Source organism: Phragmites australis, chromosome 3, assembly GCF_958298935.1.
Source record: "Phragmites australis chromosome 3, lpPhrAust1.1, whole genome shotgun sequence".
In the NCBI taxonomy this organism is placed as follows: domain Eukaryota; kingdom Viridiplantae; phylum Streptophyta; class Magnoliopsida; order Poales; family Poaceae; genus Phragmites; species Phragmites australis.
Genome location: NC_084923.1, coordinates 22,616,943 through 22,636,930, shown reverse-complemented (window position 1 = coordinate 22,636,930; position 19,988 = coordinate 22,616,943). Strand labels below are relative to the sequence as shown.

At 43.2% G+C, this 19,988-nt stretch overlaps 1 protein-coding gene and 1 long non-coding RNA gene across 2 annotated transcripts; one reads left to right on the top strand and one right to left on the bottom strand.

Moving 5' to 3' along the window:
• Nucleotides 1–14,369: 14,369 nt before the first annotated feature.
• On the bottom strand, nucleotides 14,370–15,770 carry LOC133911096 (uncharacterized). The gene is made up of 3 exons (XR_009908591.1): nucleotides 15,595–15,770; nucleotides 15,034–15,506; nucleotides 14,370–14,856 (listed from the first exon to the last, which is right to left on the bottom strand). It is a non-coding gene; the product is annotated as an uncharacterized LOC133911096 (long non-coding RNA).
• A 1,412-nt stretch (nucleotides 15,771–17,182) lies between these two features.
• LOC133911095 (dirigent protein 1-like) lies at nucleotides 17,183–18,114 on the top strand. The gene has a single exon (XM_062353309.1). The coding sequence runs from the start codon at nucleotides 17,333–17,335 to the stop codon at nucleotides 17,873–17,875; it is 543 nt and encodes a 180-aa protein (XP_062209293.1). The 5' UTR covers nucleotides 17,183–17,332; the 3' UTR covers nucleotides 17,876–18,114.
• The last annotated feature ends 1,874 nt before the right edge of the window (nucleotides 18,115–19,988 follow it).

The window sequence follows — 19,988 nt, the reverse complement described above, 5'->3', positions numbered from 1 at the left end:
ATTGAGCCAAAGCACGACGGCGGAAGTCAAACACACTGCGACGCACGGCAACAAGCCAAGAGAAAGCATGGGGGTGACTACGCGCTATCTAGGAGGGGGCGCTAGGGGGGTGCTCACCGTGCTCAAGGACGATGAGAAGCAGGACAGCGGCCGGTGATTTGTCGAAGAGGCGGCGGTGGCGCTGCTCGGCTATTGGTGTGGACGGGTTCCTGTCGGGCTTCCGGTGAACGGACAGCCGCGGAGAGATGGCGACAAGGTCCTGGGGCTCCTCGGCAGCACGTGGTCAGCGGATCGATAGTACGGTGACATGAATGGCGACAGCGATGGCGCGGTGGCATGGCGAAATGAGGAAAGAGAGAGGGAGAGATCGAGGCTCTATTTATAGAGGGGAGGGAGCTGTAGAGAGGTGGCAAGAGCACGAAGGCATGGCACGGCATGATGGCGGCACTCGCCATTGGGCCTCACATGGTGGCAGAGGCGGCTCTGCGCTGGCCATGCACGAGCGTGGGTGCGGAAGTCGTACGGCGTCAGGCGCTCGGGTGGCATGTTGTGAGGGTAGAGAGTGAGGGCGCGGAGGGTTGTCGCGGTGATATTTCCCGGAGGCGGGCGACGCTGTCATGGTGGTGGACGGCGCGGCATGGCGTCACACTGGAGGAAGGAGGAGATAGCTCAGGCGCGGGCTGGGTGGATGAGCGACACGTGGACGACGCAGCGAGGGCGGGGCGTGGGCAAGCGCTGGCGCGCACGCGGCCGAACGGCTAGGCCAGCTCGGTGCGCTGGTGGGTCGAGCGCGGGAGAAGAGTGAGGGAAGGGAGGAAAAACGGGCTGGCTCGATGGGCTGAACAAAGAGGGAAAAGGGTGATTCAGCCCGGGGAGAAGGAAAAGGGAAAAATGGTTGTGGGATTAAATTCAAATGAGAGATTTGAATTTAATTTTGAATTTGGATTAGGATCAATTTAAATGGAAATATTTGAATTATGATATAGAGGTAAAGCTCCGAGATTTGGAAATATGATTTGAATCAAAAATATTTAAATTCGATTTGGGTCTGAGTTGGAAAGAATCTAAGAAAAGATTTGAATTGAGAGACATTCAATTCAAATCTCCACTCAAGGAAGCATAAAAGCCATAAACCAATTGCGTATGAATCAACTTAAGGCATGGATTACCTTAAAATAAATTTGGCGCATTTTGGAATACTTAGCCAATTAATACTAGTATATATATTCATATACATATTTCCTTGATTTTATTTGGTTTAATTTACTATAAAAATTTTAAATTTGCACTGAAATTTTCTATTAATTAATATGCTAAATTCAGGATGTTACACTTAGTATTTTTGAACTTAGCTGTACATACGACATTATATATAACTGATTTTTTCATGATCCTAAATATTAAATAACGTCTAAAGTAATATTAAAGAACTAAAAAAATCAAAATTACAATACAACTTTATTTGAACTAGCTGTGTTGGCTAAGTCATACTAATGAAACTGTTGCAAGGACTCACTTTACTTGAAGTAGAATTTTTAGAAAATATGTATGAATTAGTTGGTGAATGTGAGACACATGCAACCAAATTGTACTAGCGTTCAGGGATTCAGGTGTAGTAGTTATTAGATGAGCAATGCAGCCACAAAACTTGATGAAGATTTACACACACAGATAGAACTATACTACTGATCTGGGAACCAATTCCTGAATTCCTGAATGTGCTACAACTGCTGAACACATGGTTAATTGGCAGTATATCTAGCTAAAGAAAATTGGAGCAGAGCACTACATAGAATAACATCAACCATGTCTCAATATCATGCATCTAGATTCAATGATTCATCCCACAGATTTTAGTGAACTGGAATTATGAGTTTGTCATGCAGCTATGTACAATGTTGTTGTTCATGCAAGTTGTCGAGTCCTCTTCTTCAGTGCGAAGCTCTCTATTGCTTCAAAAAGATTACTCATACATGATCTTAGCCACGCCGTGACCCTCACCTGGCCAGCCTGGTACTCGCCCACGCCGGCTGCGCCGCACCCATGGCCCGTGGTCCCCTCCTGGCCGGCCTCGATCTTTCCCACGCCAGCCGCATCATGCCCACGTCGTGTGGTGGTGGCGCCCACCTAGCCGACCTCGCATGGAACTCGCCTGCTCCGACTGAGTCGCACCCACACCCTACGACCCCCTCATGGCGAGTCACACTGCGCCTGCAACCCGTGGCCCCCCATCTAGATAACTTCAATCTCGCCTGCACCGGCTCTTGTGCCACCCCCACCCTACCTTCGCCCACCATCTCCTATTGGTTCGTCCATTCGTGGCTTCATAGGCTCGTGCCTTTGTCAGTTCCTCCCGTCTGTGACCATGTCTCTGCTCTGGCGCCCTCTAGCTTGCAGTTGGCATGGGTCGCAGCATATGGGCATGTCATGCGCACAATGCCCATGTGTGCGCAGATGGGCTGCATCAAGGCTGGCCACGTGGGCTTGACTGGATAGCTTATATGTAGAAAAAAATTTGCAACAAAATTTGGGTCTACATATGTACACCCATGACCCTTCTTGGGCTCGCTCCTGGTGCATAGGCACGGGCTAGCATTTTCTAAAATAATGTTTTAAGTTTTACCATGGAAATGTAAAATGTTATAAAATGTACCCTATTTATGTTTACTATATTTCTAAAGTAATATTGAAAGTAAAAACGAACTTCAGTGGAATGAATGGCATTGCATTGCACTACTACAGAACCTGCTAAAGATGGCAGCTCATCACTGCCGGTTGTCCAAGAACCGGTAGTGAAAATGTATCACTGCCGGTTCTTAAACTCCCGCACCCAAGCCATGATGGTGCCGCTAAGAACCGGCATTTGATACTAACTATTAGTGTCGGTTAATGGCTAGAACCAGCACTGATGATTGTGCTACAGTATAAATGGTGATCCCTTCTTCCCCGAGCAAACCAGAACAAAGCTGACCAACACTCCCGCCATTTTTGTTGTCCTTGCGATTGGAGCATTCAAAATTTGGAGGAATCAAGGTGCTCCAAGGCTAGTACGATGATCTATATTTCATATTTAGTTAGATTTATTTGCTAGATTGCCCTCGGTTTGATTGTTGGTGCTTCTTCCATGGTGATGAATTTTGGAAGGAGGTAGAGCTCCAATTGAGTTCTAATTTAGAAAAAGATTACAATTTTGTCATGTGAGATGTATAGAGATGATATACATTTCATTTGTAGTTAGATTTACTTGCTAGATTGCTCTAGGTTAGAATGTAGGTGGTTGTTCTTTGGTGATGAATTTTGGAAAGAGGTAGAGATCCAATTGAGATCTAATTTAGAAAAAGTTTGCAATTTTATAATTTCTAGATGTATAGAGATGATCTACATTTTATTTGTAGTTGAATTTACTTGCTATATTGCTCTAGGTTTGAAAATAGGTGGTTGTTCCCTGGTAATGAATTTTGAAACAAGCAAGTGCTCCAATTGAAATCTAATTTAGAAAAAGTCACAATTTTGTCATTGTAGATGTATAGAGATGATTTAGAGAGTAGATTAAAATCACATGTAAATAGATGTGGGTGCGTATATTATAATCTTGGTCCAATTTTCTAGTATGTTGATTGCATATATTTTTGAAGTCTTGAATTTAAATACTAATCCAATGGATTTCCTCTGTTGATTAATCGACATAGTGAATTTAATACAATTTATAGAATATTATGTTGTAGGTATGGCACATCCACCCACGGGTCATTATCAAACATGACAACCTTTGGAAGGTGAGTCCCCTGACCTGACCCAAGTACCGGAAGGAGATGTGCTCTCAAATACGGACTAATCAAGATGCAATGTAATTCAATGAATTTTTTTATAGATTTTGAAATGTTTAATGATTATAAGTTGTATGGGTTTAATTATAATGATTTGTAAATGGATCATTCATGGATGTACAAGGATCGCAGGCCAGAGTTCTTTAATGGCGTTGAGGCTAATTTTAGGGCTATCGCGACGTACAAGAAGCCAAAAAGGAAGTATGCCAATCACTATATATGATGTCTATGTGCCGATTGCAAAAACGAGAAGTAGTTTTCAAACATAGAGCAAATTCATGCACCCTTGATTCGCAATGGTTTCAATTATGGCTATACCCGTTGGACTGAGCATGGTGAACTTGAAGATGTTGTGCATGAAGGGTAATCAATAGTCAAAGAAGATAGAGGCAATGATATGACGGCTAATGAAGACTTCGACATGTCGGCATTCGAAAATACTTTTGTCAAGAATGATGGAGGCGATACTTTTGTTGGCAACAATGAAGACAACATAGAAAAAATGTTGCATGATAGAGAGGGTGACTTCACCAGTAAAAGGTAATATCAAAAGTTCTAGCGCATGGTAGAGGACTCTAAAACTCTAGTATACCGAACTATAAAAATGAGCACAACAAGTTGCATGTGGTGCTGACACTGATGCAAATAAAGGCTATCAATGGTTAGGCCGATGACGGCTTCAATGAATTGTTAGAATTGTTGAGGAAATTGCTTCCAAAGGGAAACGTGTTGCCCAAAACACGTACCATGCCAAGCAGGTTGTCTGCTTATTGGGATTGGAAGTAGAGAAAATACACACATGTGGAAACAAGTGCATATTGTTTCGCGGCAAGGATGTAGACTTTGAAGCGTGTTGCATTTGCAATGCACCACAGTACAAGCACAATGTTTATGATATCGAGAGCGATGGTGTTAAGGTAGTGAAGAGAAAGAAAAAAAGACCCCTTATGGAGGTTTGGTACAAAATACAAGGAATTTAGAGATGAAGTGAGGAATATAAGACTCAGGTTGAGTATGGATGGGATGAAGCCTTTCGGCAACATGAGAAGAACTCGTAACACTTGGCCCATGACTCTCTGTATCTACAACCTTACACCATGGATGTGTATGAAGTGAAAGTACCTTATGATGCCTTTGTTGATTAGTGGGCCAAATAAACCACGCAATGATATCAATGTGTACCTCAAACCATTGGTTGAAGATCTTCTTGTACTGTGGAAAGATGACATACGGGTATGAGATGAGTACAAACGCGATAATTTCATCCTACGCACAATGTTGTTCGTAACGATCTCAGATTGACCTGCTCTTGGTAATCTATCAGGGCAAACTGTAAAAGGGTACAATAGATGTGTTCAGTGTTTGGAGGAAACAGGGGGCGATGGCTGATGAACAGTCAGAAAATTATCTTCATGGGTCACCATAGGTTCCTTCGCCCAGATCACCCATACCACAAGAATAAAAGAGCTTTTGACGAGACAGTGGAGTCTCGTCAAGCTACGAAATTTGCACTGGAAAACAGGTATTTAAGATGGTACAAGCTACGAAATTTGCACTGGAAAATAGGTATTTAAGATGGTAAACAAACTTATAGTTGTACATGTAGTACAAAACTTCTAGCTAGGCAACATGCTCCTATGTGGAAAAAGATATCAATATTATGGTCCGACACACAATCGACATCATGCATGTGGAGAAGAATGTGTTTGATAGCTTAAGTGGTACCTTACTAAACATATCTAGCAAAACAAAAGATACATTAAATGCACAGCTGGACCTAGAAAAAATGAACCTCAGGAAGGACCTAGATTACATACAATCTGACAATGGTAAAAAGAAACTTTCCACGGCTTGCTACACTATGATCAAGGAAGAGAAGATCAGCCTATGCGGTTGCTTGCATGATGTGTTCTGACTCGTTACTCCTCCAACATCAGGAGCTTAGTAAACATGAAAGATAAGAAGTTATTTGGTATAAAGTCTCATGATTGTCACATGATGATGACACGGATGCTTCCAGTTGTAATTAGAGGTATTCTATCGGATAAGGTCTGAAACCTAATCATAAAGTTGTGTTCGTTCTTCAATGCAATTTCACAAAAGGTCATTGATCCGAACAAAATGACAAAGCTGCAGTAAGACGTGGTCCATACTATATGTCATTCTGAGACTATTTTCCCTCCAACATTATTTTATATATGCCCCATCTAATTGTTCACATTGTCGGTGAGATAAAGAGCATTGGTCCCGTGTTTCTACATCAGATACATCCTTTCGAAAGGTTCATGGGGATTCTAAAGAAATATGTTCGTAACTGAGGTTGTTCGAAAGGTCGTATTGGCCAAAGGTGGACTACGGAGGTCATTGAGTTTTGCATTGACTACATGAAACTAAACGTAATTAGTATGCCTATATCTCGCTATAAGGGGAGGCTAAAGGGGAAAGGGACGATAGGTCATACTTCAATCCATATCAAAGATCATGCTCCATTCACTCAAGGACATTTCACAATTCTGCAACAATCAGTTGTAGTGGGATTGTATGTCAATATGCACGTGAGCATGCTACACTCCACAAATCCAACAAAGTCAGAGGATTGGATTGTGAAAGAGCACATAGATAATTTTGGTAATTAGTTACGTAAACATAAGATGGGTAAGGATACCGATGATGCTCTATTGGAACTATTGGGAAATGGCCTGTCAACTACAATTCGCACATTCCAAGCATACGAGATTAATGGCTATACATTTTATACGAGAGCACAAGACAACAAGAGCACTAACCAAAATAGCGGTGTCCGTATTTATGCATATGACTGCGCTGGCAATAGGGAGACCTACTATAGATTCATAGAGGAGATTTGGGAGCTTGGATATGGTGAGTTGAGGGCCCCTCTATTTCGGTGCCAATGAGTCAGACTCACAGTGGGAATCAAGGTTGACAAGTATGGTATGACTACTATGGACCTCAAACTCATCGGATACAGAGAAGAACCATTCGTGCTTGCCAAGGACATTGCACAAGTCTTCTATGTAAAGGATCCAGACCCAGCTAACAAGGAGAAGTGTCACGTGGTTCTTCAAGGAAAAAGAAAGATTGTCAGTGTTGAGGATGTTGTCAATGAAGAAGACTACGATAATTCGATGACCTGCCTCCTTTTGGAGAGAATGTTGAACTGTCACTCATTGATGATACTAAGGAAGCTACCTACATACACCGTGACCATAACAAATCATTAATCGTTTAATGAAGGCAAGTCTCATATATTTAGTGAATTTTGAGGATAAACTTTAATTTGTATCAAAAAGTGTCGCCCGTTAAATTTTTTGCGTACCTCTTGTGATAGCCAAATGGCTTAAGCATGTCATTAATTATCATAAGCATCATTAGCATCATGTTTAATTATTTTGGGCAATTATTAACATGTATTTCCAATTAAACATAAATTGTGAAAATTAATGTTGAGTGGTGCTTTGTGAAGCAACTAACAATATTGCTATGAAACATAAGGTTGGAAATAATTTTAGAAATTAGTCCATGTTAAATGAGGAATATTAGTGATTTTTTCCAAATTTTTGGGAATGGTTTTGAAGGCATAAAAATTACCATAATTTAGAAAAGCTTGCATTTTTGGAGAATTTTAGATTGAAATTGGCTCAGGCATTATGAATTGTAGTTTCACACAAAATTTGTCTCATAATTTTTAGACCTCGAGAATGTGTTCTTTTGAATAGAAGAAGTGTTGTGGATATTTTTACTCAACGGTCACTGTTCATCGGCCCCACCCATCATCCTCTCTCTCTCTCTCTCTCTCTCTCTCTCTCTCTCTCGCCATCGGCTTTGTTGACTTCTGCGGCCGACCACCTCGCCAGAAAGCTGAGCCATAGCACCGAGGCAGCCAGAGGCATGGGCGTCGCCCTTATCTCCTCCCCCCTCGCTCCTCTCTCTCTCTCTCTCTCTCTCTCTCTCTCTCTCTCTCTCTCTCTCTCTCTCTCTCTCTCTCTCCCACTCTCAATCGGTTGAGTCCAGAGCAGCAGAGCAAAGCGCACAGCAGGCGCGCCGCCAGCAAAATTCGATGTGCCGAGCTCGATTCGACAAGGCCCAAGCCACGAGGAGCTAAGGAAGGGGTCGTGCGACGCTCCACCAACTTAATCCCGCTGGATTCCCCTTCTTCCACGGTCGAAATCGGGCGCAAGCGCCTTCTTCCCCATTTCTGGTGGCCTTCGTCGCCACATCTCTTTCGAGCCACCGCACCATTGCTTCTCCAGACGAATCGATCCTGCGGTGAGCTTCCCCGCGATCTCTTGAACCCTTTGCACATGTAGTTTTCCCTTTTGCCTGTCGCTGGCGCGCTTCTTCGCATGAGCCGCCCGCCGCCACCACCTCGACGCATGCTGCCGGCCGGGCCACCGCCGAGCCCGTTGGAAACTAGCCACGCCGTTGAATCCACATGCCTGCATAGATGCTGTGGGAGTGCTCGGCCGGGTCGATTACATCGTCGTTTAGCCGCTGGTGAGGCAAGTCATGCCGCCGTCGTGCTGTTTCCTCTGTGCGCCGCCGCTCGCTGCCTTCCGGCCATCGCAGTTGACGACGTGTGCCCCAGTCGAGTCTGTGCGCCTCCATTCATTGCGCTGTTGTCCTCCCCGGCCACCGGCATTGCACTGTTCACCGCCGGCGGACTACTCCAGCGCCGTCGCATGGCTACCTGGGCGCGGGTCAATTTTGACCCGGGTCAAACCCGTCGGTCCTGCTGTCAGCGACCGTAGCTAGATCGGCCTAGATGCAAAAATATTTGGGGCCTTTTTAATCTGAATAATACGAAAAATGTGAAATGGATTTAGTGTATAACTAGTAGTTCGGTAGAAAGTTGTAAAATACATAGAAAATAGAATATTGCTCCAAAAATAGTGATGCATTATCTCTGCCTTGACTTATTGATAAATCCTTATTCTTGTAGCCTTAATGATATAGTTGGTGTCTAGCTTCAAGGTTTATTCGAAATGCTTAGCAATGCTTAGGTCCTCGGTAGAAGTTGAGCGACGGTGCCATAGGGGCATTGCAAGTGGGTGGTTCCGGATATGAGAAAGGTTGACATGAGTACGCCCTTGTGTACTTTCGCGGGTAGCACAAACCGAATGCTCCTCGAGTCGTGTGGGTAAAGTTGTACCCCCTGCAGAATGTAAGAATAATTTGAATTGTCACGCTCTCGGTTATGAGTATGCTATTTTTTCATTTGTATCAGTTGTAGAGTTTACGAATGTGGGATAAGGTTATGGTATGATGGATTTGGTTGGTAGATTGTTGATGAGATACTATGGTTACTACACATACATGTTCAAATTGTGGTTTACAGGGTAGAAAGGTAGTTGTTTTTGAGTTAAGTATAGATGCTCACACATATGTGTCTAGGTTGCTTACCGCATATGTTTTACTTAACCTTATGGCCTACTCTTGCTAACAGCTCAATGTATAATCCTTGGAGTCAAGCTATGTATAGGTGCTCTATATGGATTAAGTCTTATGAGTACCTTCGTACTCATGCATACGCTTTCAGGTTCTGCTGGTGAGGGTGATGCGGTGTTTGGCTACTTCGTGCCTGCTAATGTAGGTGGTGGGCAAGAGTAGTGCCTCCTACTCTGGTGAGGCATAGCTTTTGGGGTAGAGTCTAAGGGCATATGGCTCCACTTTCCTTTTGTTATTGGTAAGGTTTTAATCTTTCGCTGCATAGTTCCTCTTGTGTAAACTGTTACAAATGGTTGCATGCTTAAGAACTTGTAATATAACTTTAATTACTCGCTCTTTTTTAAGCAATGTTGTGATGTACATGTTGGAAAGGCATATGTTCTAATCTTGGGCACAAAACACGTGCCGAGACTACCGGGATGGTATTCTGATTAATCATTGAGATTGTGATTATTAATAATGATCCTTCTGATGATTAATTAGAATACTGCTTGGACGGTTCCTCACACCTCTTATTCATTCATTTTCGTAGATTGTCTTAAGTATATGTACTAAACTGATTGGCGGTTGCTACCGGATGAGACGAAGGAGTTCCTGTGTACAACATTACAGAGAACCATCTGATTCCCCTTGGGAATAGAGGGAACCGCCAAACAAAATGCATTGAAAACTATGGGAAAGAGCTTCCAGGGCTGGAAGAGTGAGCTGAATAAGGACTTCGTGAAGAAGAACTTGGTACCCTTTAATAAATACAGAAAAATTACACCAGACCAATGGGTGGAGTTTGTTAGGCACAAGACCACACTTGAGGCCATCAAACTGAGTGAATCGTTCAAGCACCTTGCTAAGAATAATAAGTATCACCATCACCTAGGCTCGTCTGGATACGCCCCCAAAATTTCTGAATGGAGGAGACAAGAAGAAGAGGCTGTATGGGCTAGGAAACCCAATCCTTTGGAAAATTATGACGACCGAAGTGGGAACTGGGTCTATGCTCGGTCAAAATGAATCGAGTCTAGGGACTTAGCCTTTAAAAGCCCCGAGACCATGGAAGTGACCCAGACCATTCAAGGGATTATTAACGAAGGGTCTCTAGAGCCCGACAGGGAGAATGATCTGCTTACCCAGGCTTTGAGGAACAAGGAACACCCGGGTCGCACTCGAGACATCGCATCAAAAGTGGGCTGGAAGCATGAGTTCCTAGACGCCGCGTGCCAGTATAAGACTTGTAAAAGATATAAGAAGACCCTAGAAGAAGAGATACAAGAACAAGTTAAGGTCCAGTTCATGAAAATGTGGAATAAAAAGGAGAAGAAAAGGGTAGCATTAGTGATGATAGAGTGCCTGTGAAAATCTATTTATAGGCGCACCGCCTACAGGCAGTTCACTTAAGTAACCGCCTGTGATATTGGTTCACAGGCAGTTACTGTCTTAAACAACCGCTTGGTGGTTCCTTAGGACAACCGCCTGTGAAAATCTATTTCCGCAAGTGATTGTCCTAAGGAACCACCAAGCGGTTGCTTAAGACAACTGCTTGTAGAAATATATTTACACAGACGGTCTATTTTGCAAATTTCTACATGCGGTCTATTTTGCACCTTTGAAAATTATTTATTTCCACAGGCCTTTGATCACAGACAATTGCGCTAAACGCCTGTGAAAACCGGTTACGAATCACCTCTGAAAATAGTTTCTGTAGTAGTGAAAGCAGCTTGCGGGAGCACCAGACTACCTGGACAAGCTCCCTGAAGACCTCATCCTCTCCAAGCTCGTATCCTGCGAGCCCTACTACGGATTCGGATGCGAGATTGATGAGACATCCAGCAAGCAGGCTTGAAGGTACCTTGTTTGTTTCCATGCTCAAGACACATGCAATGGGATAGCATCTTTGGTTTCGGTCCATGTATTTTGTGCTATATAGATTTGTAGTTGTTTAATGTGATAACATGAAAAACTAAGAATTCTATGCATGATAAGTCTCTATTGCATTCAACTAGTTCAATCCTGTGGTCTTTGTAATCCTTTATGTAACACAATTTTTTGCTTGCGCTTAGGCACTATGTCATTGGTTTGTATCTGCAAAATGATGTGTTGCTATCTAGAAATTTACTCTGCAAATGTGTGCTGCTATAAGCACTTGCAGATATAAAAGTCTGTTTACTATTCAGTAGATAACCTTAATAGATCACTGGTTTAGTGTGTGCTGACCATGCTTTGCATTTTCAATAAAAACAAGCCTTCCAGGTGTTCTTTTTGTGCTTCTTGACTCTTATGTTGATGTTGAGAACAAGGACTATGGTGGTAAGCTTATTGCTCACTTGTCCTTGTATTTTTCAAGTTATGCTCAATATTGTTCATTTCATGTGTTAATATCAATGTTCACCCCGATGCTAGACGCTAGATGGGCGGTCACCCATCATTTAATGAATTGGCTGTGTAGATGGCGAGTACATATGTGTAGACGGTTTTGTACTATAGTAGCAAACATCTATATCCCGGTTTGAATTATTAGTTCCTTTGGTTCATTTTTATATCTCGACATTCTCGAATTCGTACCCTAACAAAATGTCCATATTATTGATTTGATATCTCTATACCTATAATCCATGAAATATGATCATCAATCAATACATATGCTAGTCTTATAAATCATCTCAATAATATTTACCGGGAATCAAATCAGAATAACATCATGATATAAATAAATAATTCTACAAATAAATCACATAGTTACTAATCAATATAAATGATAGTCAACCAAAGAACAAATATCACTTTCAATGCCACTATCATGAGCTGTATATATGGTGTGCTCACCTGCTGACAATGCCAGAAAAAGGAAATAATTTGGTGCACTGTACATACAGCCAGCGCCATGTGGGCTCTGAGCCTGTGTGGCTGCAGATGACGCTACCCCTCCTAGACGCGGTGGCACTCCATTTATGCTCGAACATTTCATGGGAGCATGGTAAGGAGTCACCTGTGGCGTATGAGAAAAAGAAAACTTAGAATCTTTAGATCCAAAATCAATTCCCAGCCTTTACTAACTGAATATTCTAGTATTTCAATGCATCAAGCATGTTGTATTGTCTACGTTCAGAAAAGTAGAGAAACCTGTGTTCGTACTGCAATTCTAACATTTGCAATAGACGTATGAACATACATTACCATCTTGTGTTGCATCCAAAGAAACCGAGGCTCGTGGCATCTCGAGAAACAGAGCACAAATCAATCCAGAAGCATGCAAACACTTGGTCTGTGCGCATCTCGTCAAGGGGAGATCCGCGATCGCTGGTCAGGATGTAGCAGTTCTGCAGCTCGGCGAGGCGATGGACAGCATCAACTCGCTCTTTGGCGTTCGATCCTGACCTCCGCGTTGACCTAATCGTGAGTACACCCGCACGTCGGCAATGGCCATCGAGGCCCTAATCGCGAGAGAAAACGAGACCGGTTAATTGTTCTTCATGGGGATGTCGTCAAATGTCGGCGGCACGCGGATGGAGAAGCCGCTGCCGTAGTACTGCGGGCAGCACTTCGTGGGGAGCCGTGTTTAGAGGCAGGCGTTGACGGCAGTGGTTGAGGAGCTAGGGCGGGAGCCGCCGCAGCCGCTGAGATGGGGCGGGAGCCTCCTCGTCAGCAGCGGAGGTGGAGGCGATGGCGATGGCGAGAGCCGGCGCAGCGGCAGAAGGGGCGCCGCAGTTGGTTCGGGTGAGACGACGACGGGACGAACTGCCGAGCTGGAGGAGAGCGGCGGCGGACGCAAGTTGGAATGCGAAGAGAAGAAATTGCACGAAGTCTCTGGAAGCCAGATGTCTGACCGTTCAATCATGATCCGACGGTCCAATTTTTTTGCAGATGTGGCTCAACGAGGCGTGGAGAAATCGAGGAGCTTTAGATTATAAAGAAGATAGAATAGATAGACCTGTGGGTGGACCTACAATGCTTATTGTTCTTTTTTATTATTTATCTTACATAGCCAATAATATTTGTCGTGTATTTTAGAATTTTTTGGATAATGAAACAAATAAGCAAACGATTACTAAGAAGTTAACTCCCAACAAGACAATAATATAGCGTGTGAAAAAATTACAAACGTGTTAGGTCTTGCTGGTTGGAAGGCACTTACTAATATAGCCCACGTTCAGTATTGGAATCTTTATATTTACCAATTGAGGCTCTCCGAAAGCTCCACGGCAAGCCTAGACCAAATGTGCTAAAGAAAAAGAGATGCTATAAATAAATAATATCTAGCCGTTGATTTGTCTGCCTAACAAACCATGACTGAACTAAACTTCTAATAAGTAATAACCTTTTCAACGTTAAAAAGGAAGGGGGGGGGGGGCTTCCAGTTTTCATAACTGAAGATGTGATGCGTCTGAGGCCAACTAATTATCTTTGGCCGATGGTATGTTGCAAGTTGCAGTCCTAGAACCAATGAACCATACGTATACTCAACCAAACTAACTAGCATTAGATGGTAAATCCGAGGACCACACGAACACCGGGGGCAAGTAGTATAGCTTGGATGCAAAACGGAAAAAAAAAATTGTCAAAGAATTTTTAGAATCACATCCCGTGTCCTGCAGCACGCCCCGGTTTTAAGCCAGCTGTCCGCGACATCAATCTCAAAGAATGCAGCCGAACGAAAAAAAAAAAAAGAGCAGCCGAAGGAAACAAAGAAAGGCAGCCGAACGAAAGTACCCGTAGATCCAAGTACGGCAGGTTCTGGGCGGCCGCCCAGGTCGAACGTACGCCGGTTCGTAGCGTCGCCGCCAGGTCAGCTGAAGGGCCGCCCAGGTCCAACGTACGGCGTGTCGTAGCGTCGCCACCGCGCCAGGTCCATGGAGCTGCAGGCTTCCTCGCGCTAGTTTATGTGTCATTCAGTAGTAAAGGATTTAAACCTCAATATCACTTATGGTATCAAGTACTTTTACTATGATTCTGTAGCCCAAAATTCATGCTTCAGTATCCCTTCTTTCCTTCAGTTTTGATAAGCTTACTTACTCATCTCATCACTATTTGACCATGAGACCAGTACTGTGAGTCTGCAAGAAATCTGCAAGAATTTGTCTGGGTCAAAACTGAATATTTGTAAAGTTTCTTGGCATATGAAAAATTTGACACTATCAAAACTGAAAAATTATACAGTTTCTCATCCATTTTTACTCTATCAAATTGACAGAGCCAACAATGATGTAAGTGATGTTGAGCAGGTAAACAGCTTGGCTAGTTGGCATACATGTGTTTGGTGCTCAGATGAGTAGGTCATATTCTCCAATATAATGATAATCTGAGTGTGCCCAAGTGCATATGCTGATGCTCCGAAATTTTCAGAATTTTCAGCTATTCTCATCGTAGACAATGAAATATGAAATTTTCAGAATTTTCAGCTATTCTCATCGTAGACAATGTATTGTAGCAAACTGAACCAGTTTGTGCTTCCCCAATTTGGCCACCATCTTCGCATAACAGGCAATTTCTTGCTTTTGCATTTCATCACTTGTCGGAAGGCCCATGGTCGCTAAGCTCTCATCTTCGCTAATTTCAGCACCCACAACAGCTTCTGCAAGGTAGTACAATAGAATAATCATTTGCATGACACACAAGAGTAACCCACAACAGCTTCTGCAAGGTAGTACAATAGAATGATCATTTGCATGACACACAAGAATAACCGGAAGCAAAGTTGATGCTGTACTGACAGCTTGTATGCCAGGTGCCTTTCATAATTGAGCACTACCTTACAGCTCAACATGGCTTGTTCATGAGCTACGGTCTTCTGATTAGGAGGAAAAGAGAGAAGTTTCGTTGAAAAGGAAACAACAGGGCACATGTTCTTGGTATAATGTGAAGGTCCTGACACGAGCTTCACAAAACCTGGTTAGGTGCCTTAGAAAAGCACAAACAGAATGAAAATATTAGTTTTATAGCAGATCGTGTTTCCCAGCCACCTTCATCAACTTATCAGTCAAACAATAAATGTTGTCCCTTAGATCACTAAGGAATTGGCTTCCCAACACAAGAAATTCCTGGCTCTGCAAGTCATGGAAATCAAAACTGGAGCTTTCACCATAAGAATAAGTATGTGTAAGTTGTAACTAAAGGGTAAGCTATTACTTTCAAAGAGCCGTATCTCTTCTGATAAATTTCTACACAATGAATTACTTCTGGATGGATCACAGGCCTGTGCTCGTCAGATTTCAAAGCTTTGTTCTAGGAAGAAGATAGATTGTAAGACTAAAATTCCAAAGACAAGAGTTTGTGTAAAGAGATGCCATACATGAACTGAGATAATCCAAACCTTCCAAGGTGCCCTGATGTATATAAGAGATCTTGCCATCTCAATTTTCTCAGATGATGACTTGGAACCTTTAGACGTCACAGAATCACCAGTGCACCCAAAGAATCATTTTTCATTTAAGATCGTGGCGTGAAAGAGATCATACGGTAAAGTCTTAATTTAATTTATGGTCTCAAGTGCATAATCATAGAAGGGCCATCAGGTTCTCCCTCGAGTGCATTATCATAAAGTGGATAATTATATGGGCACGATCTCGGAGACGGCCACCAGCCCAGGACGGCAGACATCCCCGTCCGACTCGGCGACGCACTGACGGCCCCTCGGCGGAAGGTGGTGGCGTGCGAGGCGGCGGCGGAGATGCAGGTGCGGGCACCTGCCCATGGTGGTCGGGCCTGGGCTCCGCCTCTTGGCGGAGGCGAGTTGGTTCTTGGGAGGTCGGCGGCGATGTGGGGGGTCATGGAGGCAATGGCGAAGGGAGATGAGGCGAGGGTCGGCCGAGTAGGAAGGAATTTTCAGGCAAGGATGGTACAGGCGAGGTGGAAGCGGCTCCGGCTCGCTGCATTGACGATGGTGACTTGTGCCAGGCTCGCGTGGATACTTTAAGATGCACGCAAATAACAACTGGTTTGAATCCGGGGCGTGCTGTATGACACGGGCTGTGCAGCACGTCCATAGAAATTTTTTTGGGCAAAACGTGCTACATGTATAGTACACCTTAACAATCTTAACCATCAAACTTGAAAAATCGATCGGAGAGCAACTCTATATCTCTCGCGACTGCTGCCAAAAGCTAGCTAGGACTAGCAGCAGTGACACGGCTCATGACTACAGAGGTGGATCACGCAAATTGTATGGTCTAGAGTTGATATAACTTTGATGTGACTAAAAATAATCTCAACAACCTTTATGTAACACATTTTGATTCACGGTTTTATTGGTTTCTTGTCGTTATCGTAGATTGTAACTCTATATGTGGCCTAGGAGCTATTCCTTGTTACGTCGCTTTTCTGACACCACCACCTAATGTCGCGTAACAACTTTCTAATTTGATTTTCGAATTTTCCTTACGGATTCATTCAAACGTGTCCTCTCACCAACTTGTTGCCATGGCGTGAGAATAATGCTTTGGTCCCCATGTCCTACATTACGGACCCACAACTTCTTCAAAGTTTCTTATCGCTGTTGGAGGTCAAAGCTCTACCATCTACGATTTGCTGGTTGTGTCTTGCCCTGCCGCCTACCTGACCACACTAACTTCGTGATACAAAACAACAAATCTATTGTTAACCAACACCCAATAGTCACAATTTTCAACCGCCAAATTAATCAACACCCAGTAGGTTATCATTGTTTTACCATTTTGCAGAGTGAAAATTGCACTACGTATATTTTATAAAACTAGGTAGCAATGAAACTTAGCAAATAAGAACGTAAGCTGCAAAACGTAAGTCACGCAAATAAAATGCCAAGCATGCTTCATACTCTAGTAGCCTCACATGAGGTTCTTTTTATGTTGGGTACACCACCTTGGTTGGATTGGCAAGGTGGGGGTAAAGTCTACATGCCATCCCTCACAACACGTACCATGACTTTTTCAATTGAATTTGAGCCAAAAGAGGAGCAGGGCTGTTGAGCAAAAATTCCAACTACAGCTACGTGCAACTATAGTAGTTGTAGTTGTTGAGTGTTGCCCTCACCGTGTGCGGTTGGTGAGGACGACGAATACTCCAACGACACCATGTCAACGCCCTGCTCTCCGGCGACCCTCGCCTTCCTCGCCTTCCTCGCCGCCGTCGCCTTCCCAGCGGCAGCAGCGGACGGCAACGACGGCATGACGCACCTCCACCTTTACATCCACGAGACCATCACGGGCGCCAACGCCACCACAGCCCTGCTCAACGGCTCCCCGCTCGGGGGCAACTCCTCCTTCGGCAGCCTCAGCGCGATCGACGACGAGCTCCGCGAGGGGTCGGACCCGACGTCGCAGTACCTTGGCCGCGCCGAGGGGCTGCTGGTGCAGGCCGACCTGGGGAGCCCTGCGGCGTCGTGCACCATCCTCAGCCTCGTGTTCACGGACGGGGACTACAATGGCAGCACGCTGGTAGTGAACGGCCGCTCCGACTTCGGCGGCGACGGCAAGGCCGTGGTGGAGCGCGGCGTGGTGGGCGGCACGGGGAGGTTCCGGCGGGCGAGGGGCTACAGCCTGATGACAAAGTTCGGGAACCCCACGCCCAGCACCGTCGTCTTCGAGATGGAACTCTACGTCAAGATCGGTGTCTAAATCAGCTCTAGCCAGTTACCTACTTTTTAGAGTGTGTATCGTCCTTCCGGTTTGTGCTTGCCAATAAGAGCTGATAGTGTGAATTAATTCACATCTTTTGTGGTCAAATTATGCTGAACCGTGTACTTCCATGTTCTTCATTTGGTAAAAATCCGAGAGCGACTGAGTTATTGGATTTTGATTTTTTTTAAATAATAATATTTATTGGAAAATTGTAAAAATATAATTCAAAATGGAAAAATCGCAGATGTCAGTTAGCACTCCAATTTTTTACTAGTCTCTTGTCGGCTAATGCCCAATTTTTCCTCATGATAATGTTGTCATGAGATCTAATTTTTCCTTCTGCTCTTAACGCTTCTACCGTTATCGCCATAATTGACGGCGTTAAGTAGGAAGCACTTTTTTCCTCTTTCAAAGCAAAAGTAACAGTTGTCCTTGGCGTTCTGAACCTTGATTATGCACTCGGGGTTGATGCTCCCACTGCTCTAGCTATCGGCGTGAAGAATTATGATAAACTTAAGAAAACTTGTGATGCTACTGCTGAGAAGTGGGTGTTTGTCTCTAATGGTTATGAAGAACTCTATACCAGTTAAGATAATGGGAGCAAACCCTGACTCGATACTGTTAAGACATACCTGGCGTGAGCAATTTAAAGGCACCTTTTATGCCAGTACACTTAGCACTAAGTATGATAGGCCCGACAGTATAAGAGATCACATTATGATGATGACTGACTTGACTGGTAAGTTCAAAGGTGTGGACATGGAGATCTCTGATGATTTTCTTGTATGTTTTATTATGACATCTATACCTCCTGAGTTTACTCCATTTAAGATCAATTACAGCACTAAGAAGGGGAAGTGGATCATAAATGACTTCATCACGATATGTGTCCAAGAGGAGGAGAGGCTAAGGGTCAAAAACAAAGATTGTATCATATTAGTGGCTCCAGTAAGAGAAAATTTCAAGAGAATTATAAATTTAAGAAGAAACTACATTAATAATGTTTCTATGTTTCTTCCATCAGGAGGAAACTTATTTAGTTTCTTTATTTGACGATTATGGTTATTAATGTAATTTTAAAGACAATTGTTGTGTCATTAAGTTCAAATTCAAAAATTATTTGTCTTGCTTTCTCTAAATGAATTCTTGATATCTCTAAATGATTGTGATGTGAATAATGAGACTTATTCAAAACCGTGACGATATCTTTTTTTGCCACATTTCGAGGAGGAGAATAGAACATCTCATTAAGGAAGTGATTCTCCACCCTTTAGACTCCTCTGACCTTGACCATTGCATAAATGAGGGTGAGCTATTAAAGTTTTTGAAATTCCTAATGAAGCACCTAACGATGAGCCTCAGCACAATCTCAGAAGATACCAACTCATATAAAGTACGTTCGCCTGAATGGCTTAACGCCATGAAGATAAAATTAAAGTCTCTAAGCAATAAAGATGAATGGCACTTAGTACAAATTCTCGACGAAGCCAAAACAGTAGGCTGTAAATGATCTATAAAACAAAATGTGGCTCTAAGGAAAACATCAAAAAGTTCAAAGCAAGATTCAAAGAGAAGGGATTGACCATAATAAAACTCAACAAATGATTCTTTTCGTTTTGGTTCAAATCATAAGGAAATTGAAAACTGCGTTTAAGTAAAATTTAGAAGGGAAAATTTTCCTATCTTAGTCATCAGAAGGATCTCAGTGAAGCTTCTTATATCCTTTATAATGATATTCATCGAGATAGGTTCAAAGGCACACATTAATATAGTACTAAAGAAATACAATATGCATAAGTGTTTGCCTCGCCTGCTCCTATGGTAAAGGGCAATAAGTTTGGAGTATTTTAGTATGCGATGTCCGAAGAACCATTATGAAACTGGTCAGATGAAGTCGGTTCCTTATGTTTTAACAGTCAAAAGCATTATGTACATGCACTAATTTAGTTTTCGTAACCGGAATGCTTCGCAAATATCAGTCAAATCCAAAACTTGACCTATGGAAAGTAATTAAGAAAGTCTTTCACTATTTGCAAGGCATTAAGCATTACATGCTCATGTTTAAAATTCATTTGCGAGGTGTGTGGATACTAAGAAATCCAGGATAGTT

Bases quoted from the DNA above. Each gene is read 5' to 3' on its own strand.
- LOC133911095 (XM_062353309.1), top strand. From the start codon at position 17,333: ATGTCAACGCCCTGCTCTCCGGCGACCCTCGCCTTCCTCGCCTTCCTC.